At 41.9% G+C, this 8,673-nt stretch overlaps 1 protein-coding gene across 3 annotated transcripts in view; it reads left to right on the top strand.

Annotated features, from left to right (window-relative positions):
- Positions 1 to 2,857: 2,857 nt before the first annotated feature.
- Positions 2,858 to 8,673, top strand: part of LOC108975148 (mucin-5AC-like) — an 8,953-nt gene continuing 3,137 nt past the window's right edge. The window contains exons 1-2 of one of the 3 annotated variants that reach the window (XM_018943459.1): positions 2,858 to 2,931; positions 5,640 to 7,309. In XM_018943459.1, the coding sequence (XP_018799004.1) occupies positions 5,741 to 7,309 (1,569 nt within the window). In that variant the 5' untranslated portion in view covers positions 2,858 to 2,931; positions 5,640 to 5,740. Of the gene's footprint in view, positions 3,117 to 5,639; positions 7,310 to 8,673 lie in introns of all 3 variants that reach the window. The other 2 variants (XM_018943458.1, XM_018943460.1) reach the window with 2 other exon arrangements.

Raw genomic sequence — 8,673 nt, forward strand, 5'->3', positions numbered from 1 at the left:
TTATGAAGACCCTTATACTTGAAATATTACTAAGAAGAAATAGAAGCGTTTTGATCTGGCCATCATCAACACAACTTCAAAGTAAATTTGTGGCAAGCACTGCACTGCTGCTTTTCCAAGGCATGAGGTATTCTTCTAAGGCACATTGCTTCAAATAACCGTTGAAGGAAGTGAATAATCTTGGGCAGCTTAGGGGAATTGGCCCTGCTTCTTCGACTGCATTAGATGACCGGTTAACCCTATGATATTAAACGAGTTACCTACTGACAGTCTGCTTACATAATCTAACGCAGTGAGACTTAGTGGTAACTCTACAGTGAGTCTGAATTGCCTTTTGGACCACAAGAAAGTTTATGGACTTGCTGATTAGATCGGAAGACCACTTGACCCCTTGAAGAAATGTAGTCGTTTAGTTTCAAGCTATGTTCTGCGTATGGATTACTACTGAAAAAGCCCATTCCAATTTCACCCTTTGATGCATCGGTGAAAATGTAACGTTGGAACTGTCGCTCACARAACTTTGGTCCAGTCTTCTCTACTAAACGAAATAAATGTTTTGTTTAATTCCTCGAACCATCTCTCCTTTTATCGGTCGCACTGTCAACTGTTAACAACCATTCCCGGCTGGCATCACACTTCACCTAAATATGTGTTGGCCCAATAATTCAAACTTGGCAGTAAAAGTAAGTTCCACGGGGTCAAATAAGGAGAACCCGCTGGAAGAGGAAGCCGTCAATAGTCTAGTTCGGCAGTGATAGCGGCGGTTACATCTCCTCCAGTGTGCGTAGTCATGATGAAAAAGAATTTTCGTTTGCTGAATTGGACCGTATTTATTGCGGGTCCAATCAGTCCAACAATTCAGCATTGTAGAGTTCTGTGACTGCTTTGCGTTTCTACAAGTATTCACTGTAGATCCCATCTTGCCAATCCGTCTTCCTCTTCTTTGTAGTGCATTGTAGCGAGTGCTCCATATTTCGTCGATGGTTATGAAACCACGCAGAAACTCTTTCGAACTATGCTTACTAATAAACCGCGTCAAAAAATAGTTTCACGAGGATTTTTGATTAGCCAAAATAGATGCTCCTAAAACGTCTATAACAAAAAATGTAGTGACAAGACTACACGAACGTTGAAAGTCTTTAAACCAAAATTCGCGASCGCCGCCAAAAGAAAAGAGTCATGAAATGTGCTATGTGATCTCACAGCACGATTTATTTTCCGAGGAAGAGAATCACCAATCAATTTCCCAATTTTTTAAAAATACTAMACTAGTCATGGTGGTATTGCTAGGCCACTGGCATATTTGCCGATTAGACAGTGACCTCTGTTAGTTTCCTTTGAGCCACATTTGCCTACTTGTTGGGCAAGTCTGGGATTGATTCCACCGAGGCTTAAATATATTTATAACATTCCCTCTTTTAAGGAGTATAATTCTAGAGTAATGCCTGCTATGGCTAGTTTATCCAGRAATATCACTGAGTCATGAAASCCATTGCAGGTTTATCATAAAATAGGATGKTAGAGTCACCAGCTTCAAGTGGAAAATTACGCTTAAAATCGTACAATCTCTCTCCAAATGAGATACTTGTTTATTTCGGATCAGAAGGGCCTTAAGGGCGGTTAATCCAAATTAAGCTTATAGTTTGATAAAAAGTTTCGCCAACACCTCAAAATATTTCTGCCTTTGTAGTCCTTGTCAATTACAAGAGTTCGCTGCACTCCAATTTAGGACTTTCTTGCTTAWTTTCATTTAAACAGGAGAAAATAAGTTTGCCATGATTTACACAGRAAAAARKTWRGSCCMMMMAAAKWWWWWKWAAWWWWWRRRWAWYYWWWAMWKTTTTKRRRWWWYSRWYYKRARRWTTKSSSSSSKYMWTTTYYYCCCMARRARSYKSYYMWTTKKYSGGAMCSSYKRMWWTWRAMCMMYKKWRSMWWWWRSYKRCMWWMMAAMYKGRMSRWYSGGRAMMARSSKTKKKKKRRAWWMTTTYCMWTTKSKRARKTWAMSKTTTTYYTKSYTTTWAWTTKWWTTTTKWTTTTTTTGGCAAACTCGCTGTTGTGTTAATGAAACTCGGCGCAATCGACGCCAAAACAAATTAGARCCTTTGCCACTGCTCATTCGCTAAACGGAAATGCGTTAACGCGTATGTAGATTGCGAGTAGAATGGGTTTACGGGTGCAATACAGCGTTAGCACCATTTCCTCGCATCACGCTTTTGACCAACTTCGAAATGCCGCGAGGCTGGCCTAGTTAACACAGCTGGAAGTGTAGTTGCCAGCGCTGAAATCAWGTGCTGTTGCAATATAAAAAATGTGTATGTGTAAGAGTATGTGTTAGTGCATTTTARCAACAGCAATTGCTATAGTACAACAATCACTCATCGTTTATCTGCTGTACTCGCGCTTCCATCACTGCCCGGCACAGCAGCGTCCATTGCATTGCTGAGTGCCATTTATACTGATGGCAATTGTTGTTGTTGATTTTTGGGCATTTGATCTGCAGAAAAGAATTCGCTTCCACTCTTGTGTAGCGGCGCTGCGGTTTTGCAARGCTCGACAACACCAACAGTTGGCGGTGAAACACCATCATTGTTCCGCTTGTCAACAACAGCAGTTGCAACTGGCCGCAACAACAACAACAATAAGAATCAGTCACGACAATCGCAATACGCAGTGAAATTAACACTGCGACAACAAGAAAGTATTGCACTCAGACACACATTTCTATATGAAGGTATATATGTACGGCGTGTGAACGTGTGTATGTGTCCGAAGCAGTCTCCATATCAAGCTCATTGAGTTGGCTTTCCACGAACTAGAAAGTTCGCTTTCAGTGCCATTGTTATTTCAGTGCCTGAACGAATCACACAACCAAAGTAAAGTGACTTGAAAAAGTTTGCTGTTTTGAAATTTAAGAACCTCGAAGTGTGGCGCGTAAATAAATTTGTCTCAGTGATTTTTCGGAGTATTAAGTTTAACAAGTATTAGAAAACAGTAGATGCGAAGTGGACTTCTGCTTTAAACAGCAAGTCCATAACCAAGTGTTCATTAAAGCTCTCCGCAGTGCCAATATGTCTTCTTGCGATAGGTTATGAAAGCAGGCAATAACTGGGTTCTTAGTAGGTAACTAGGTTAATATCGTATGAAAAGTCAGTCGAGTTGGCTCACTCGGGGGCAGCTGCAAACACAATCCCCTTAAGCTGAACCCAAACTATTMAGCTCCTTTAAGGATTATTTAAAACAATGGACCGTAAAAGAACACCTCAGGTCTTAGAACATCAGCAAAAAAAAGCATACCACAAAATTACTTTTAAGTTGATGAAGTTTAAGTAAGTGTTGATGGTGGACAGACCAAAAGGCTTCAACTTGTTAATAGTGATTTGGGTATTATCTTCACTTGTCTGGATTTTAACAATGAATAAAATGTTGATGGATCTGAAAAAAGGGSCTACGCTGACGATGTGGCAGTTKCGATTAGAGGTAAATTCCCGGATCACCCTTGCTAAACTTATGCAGRCAATACTAAATGTTCGATGGGCCATATTGTGCGGACTGCACTTGAATGCTGGCAAGACAGAGCTAGCRTTGTTCMCTAGGAARCACARTATTGCAACAATTTTTACCAGGAAAGTAATAGGAGATAGCGTAAGCTGCTTGAGGCTAAATATGGACAGGAAGCTCTCGTGTAAACCAAATTTAGAAGCTAGGGTAAAGAAATCTGCTAAAGCACTTTACACGTATAAAAGAATGTTAAGGTCCTTTATGACTTACGATATATTGGTATTGTGGTCAATAAGTTAAAATAAATACGCGGTAAGAAGGTATGAAAAGCATACAAAGAGCAAACAGTATTTGCATCAAAGGAGCCCACAGCCAMCAAACTTCTTCTGTAGACAAATGGCAGAAAGGTCAACTTTTAGAAAGTGAGAATCCTCCCCTTTAGTGAGAAGGGGCATTTTATGATACTTAAAGARTTTCCGTTTCTCTCATTACCACGAATTTTCGAAATACCACAGAGCTGAATCTAAATCCGATTCTCAATATTGCACTCCTACTCAGAGAAGAGTACGATGTAGACAAGGGCGCAGGGATAAGCATCTACCTATATAGATGGTTCCAAACAAGATAACCGTTAAATCGCCTTCTGTCTACCAAGRCACTGTAATAGCTTTCAAGCGAACSTCAGAACAATTAAAGAAAGCCTTCTTATACTGACAAGGAATGTGCTGATCACTAAGGTTTTGTCTAAGTTAGTGATTCTTTCACCTTGCTCTCTTAGTGACTCTAACTTTATATTTCTCGATAAGTCTTCAATGGGTTCCAGGACATACTGATATTCCAGGATACTCTAGTAACAGTACTAGATGGTATCATCTAGATTACGGAGTCGAACTCTGCCGCCTCCTTCTCTGCTCATATACCGACGAGTTAACTATGGGTGAGAAGAAGCCGTTGGAGGCGAGAGGCAGTGAGTTTTTCTTAYGGATGGGTCAAAGCTTGGGAGGTTTACTGTCGGGAGCTCTCTATCAACACCAGTTTCAGACTTCCTGACTGTTGCGGTGTCTTCCACGCCAAGGTTTCAGCCATCAAGGTAGCAGTAAATCTGCTACTTCGGAGTGCGACCTCCTTTAGAGAAGTGACCAGTCACTCAGATAGCAAAGCGACGATACTAGCCTTGTATGAGTGGCGATACATAGCAGAATCGCAGGAAATTGTAAAGCTGATGAGCTAGCAAGGAAAGGCACGCTGGACCCGCTATCGATAGAATGGGAGTGGGTCGGTGCTCTCGTATCCTTTTGTGTTCTACTACTGCATAGCTGGGCTTCGTGGAAACTTGGTCAGCGCTTGAAAACCACTGGTACTTGCGCAGTCACAAACACTTTAAGCCCAAGATTGTTCGCAAGAGATCTAGCATTCTCTTTGCCTCCCCAGTTACGCTAGCCTCTCCACAGTTGAGGGGCTTTTAACAGACAATTGCCCTATTGGCGTCCATGTTGTTAGGCTAGGAATCTTACCAAACGCAGAGACTTAAACACTTGGGAGCACATACCTGTAGATATCCCACCAGACTGGCTGGGGTTGAAATTAAGCGCCTTTGCAAATTTGTATTGGGCTACTAAGCATTTTGCCAATCTGTAAGTCCGAACACAGAAGTTCATATTTTCTAAGGCTTCACAAAAACTACATATGGTATTCCAGTCCACGTGAGATCATCAATCAGTCATATAACCTAACCTAATTAACAGGTCACATGTCTAACAGGAAGACATTCCAATAAACTAGCAAAGCCTGTTAGGTGGTAAAAGAGAAGGAGAATGTCACACATCTTCATGCGATTGTAAAGCTCTAAATAGAAAAATAATCGCTACTATTTGCCAACGATTTCTTGACGACGTCTCGAAGGCTACACAGATAAAACTTTTCATAMTGGTGGGCTTCATAAGAAGCATGGTGGTTTAGAGAGGAGCTAATAGCAGACTTTATTTCCGGTGGTTTCAGAATGGGTCTCCTATAGGTGTGTAGTTAGACAGTAACTCGACCTGCACATCTTCCTTGGATGGGAAAGTTAATAGGAAGTTGTTGTAATTAAACAGCAATAAAAATCTTAGAACAATTAAAAAATAATAATTGTTATATATTAGATATTATTTAGCTCAAAAAGTTACACCGTTGTAGTAAGCGTATTTCGACGACGACCAGCATTCAAATCAAATTCGGCAGCACTCAATCAAATCCACGCGCAATGTTTTGGCTCTGCAGCGTGTCACTCTCATTATTCGATTATCGTTTAATTGCTATAAATGCATTGATTTACGATTTAATTGTGACGGAAATTGCACATGCGAATGCGCACATTGTTATTGCGGCCAATGTCATGACAGAATTTGACAAATCAGCAGCACGAGCTGCCACGACACCAGAAACAAAAAAACTACCATCAACCGGTGCCGAGCAACAAAGAGTTGCACACGGAATGTCTATTAAAGGGATAGCTACAACAATGAAAATACCAACAACAACAACCAACACAATGAACACCAACAGCAACACAGCTGACGTGGCATTTTTCGGCCAAAAACTGAGTGATTGCAGCGATGACGATGAAATAAGTACGAACAACAGCAACAACAAAAGCAAAATGACACGAGCAACAAATGAAGCAAGCAACAACACAGTACTACAAGTACCGCWACCAGCAAGTGCCAACGTGCCGTTTGTTTCCACTGCCGCAGCAAGGCCACTTGCTATGAGCGCGCACAATGGTACGCACGCCAACAACAAGACGACCGTTATGCCAACAATAAATGAACGCGTTGACAATTTTCACAATGACAAAAAGGAAACGAATGTGTGGACAACAAAAACAACAAAAATAATAACAACAACATCAGCAGCAGTAAAGTTCGACCGAAGTACGATAGCACCTACAGAAACAACAAAAACAACAACATCAACAACAAGCAATACGGCGACGTTAGCAATTTCAAAGCGCSCAGCAATAAAATCGACAGCAATGCATTTGACGACATCAACGTTGGCCACGGCATCGGTAATGACAGTAAAAACAACCGTACAAGCAACAACAACTACAAACGCACAAGCTGCCAAGTCAGCAATAGAGCATGCAGCAACAGCCGAGGCGCATGAAGCAAGGTCCAAATGGGCAACAGCATTARCAACAACAACAACSGTACRTATAATYCATGCAACAGCAGCGTGGCCAACATTGCGCAGTCATGATTTATTATCGTCAACAAATGGGATGCCAAATTGTCGGAATGCAGCGTGCGTGTGTGTGCGCACAGAAAAATCGCATGACRCAACAAATATTAATACAGCATCAGCAACAACAAYGACAACAACAACAACACCGTTAGCGCCGACAACGCTTGTACCAATAACGACCGCCATGGCATCGGCAACACCATCATTGCACACATCAACRACAGTGGCGAACACAACGCTACAAACCACAAAGGCAGCGGCTACTGTGCGGCAKGCAACAGCAAATACAGGCGCTGCGTCCGCAGCATATGTAGCGGGCGCGACTGGYAGCACTACTGGTGGAGTTGCAGCAACGCCAATGAAGTCTCTAATGCCTTGTTCCACTTACAGTTCACCCGCAACGCCTGCAGCGTCAGCAATGTCAACAACAACACCAACAACAACAGCAGCAKCAGCAATGCAAACAGCTAACATAACGGCTAGTGCAGCAGGAAAGTCAACAGCGAGCGCATTGGAAACGCAGTGGCAACGCATACTGTCGCGTCGCAAGCGTTATCTGGCCTTTCCGGAGGGAACATCATTCACCGTATGTGGCAGCAAATTTTTATTGCTTTATTAATGATTGGTTAGGGAATTATAATGCGCTGCAAAATGCTTGTCTGCCAACATTATAATTACGCTCATGCTTTGAAGCGGGCATATAAAGGGTGTTTTTTTTAGTGTTGTAAATCTTTGATGTCAAAGTTGGCGCTTCTTTTTTGTCCTTATCACACAAATGTGAGACTGTGTCTTATAAAGACCAACCAGTCGCTGCTGTCCAACTGTACGCATATTCAACTTCATCGCTCATATTTCGATAATTGCTTACAGATTATAATGATTTCCATTAGATCTAAAGCTTGTTTAATATCTTTTACAAACTGGTCACTGCCGAATCACGTCCGCAGAAGAAAGCTGACTAATCGAGAAGACTGCAGGATGTGTCTAANNNNTTCTTCCAAATCTTGCGAAATACATTATTTTTCACTAGTAATTCCTTAACCTCAAGCTCTCGTATGGTCTTCGCCATGTCAATCATTTACCTTTTAGATGTGTATAAGAGACAGTTTTATATCTTTTACAAACTGGTCACTGCCGAATCACGTCCGCAGAAGGGAGCTGACTAATCGAGAAGACTGCAGGATGTGTCTAAGCCAGGGCACACGAAAAACCACGGAGCATCTCTTGTGCACTTGTCCCGCATTGGCAAGACTACGCTGTCAGCAACTGGGGTCCTACGGTGTTTTATACTGGAAGCGGTATCGCCGCAGAGTCTGTTAAAAATCGCGTGAACCGAACACCATTTGGTATCGCAAAGGACCAAACTGATMTTCTTCTTTACTGGCGTAGAAGCGGTTATAGCCGAGTTTACAACAGCGCGCAGTCGTTCTTCCTTTTTGCTGCTACACGCCAATTGAATATTCTAAGCGAAGCCAGATCCTTTTCTAACTGGGCTTTCCAACGTAACGAAGACCTTCTCTTCCTCGGCGGCGGGTACTGCGTCAAATATTTTCAGAGCTCGAGTGTTTTCGTCCCTGTGGACGACACGAGCTAGCCAGCGTAGCCGCTGCCTTTTAGTTCGCTGAATATGTCAATGGCGTCGTATAACGGGAATAATGAGTGACTTATATAGTTTGGTTTTTGTGCGTCTTAGTCCGAACTTATTAACAAGGGTTATTCTGTGTTGGATTTCAAACCTGAAATTGCTGTTGGTGTTAATACTGATTCCAAGATAGACAAAATTATGAAAGTTATGACTGTCAATAGTCACTTTAGCCCCTTCTTCTGTTTTAAACAAATAAACTCTAACTTCTGTTTCTCCAGACTGGACAAGGAAGCAACACAAATGGGTCAGGCAGTGAACGAGGGCAAGACGAAATATCTCCTGTCATCACAAACAAACAGTAATCG

Source organism: Bactrocera latifrons, unplaced genomic scaffold (genome assembly GCF_001853355.1).
Source record: "Bactrocera latifrons isolate USDA-ARS-PBARC rearing strain unplaced genomic scaffold, ASM185335v1 scaffold_62, whole genome shotgun sequence".
Classification (NCBI taxonomy): Eukaryota; Metazoa; Arthropoda; class Insecta; order Diptera; family Tephritidae; genus Bactrocera; species Bactrocera latifrons.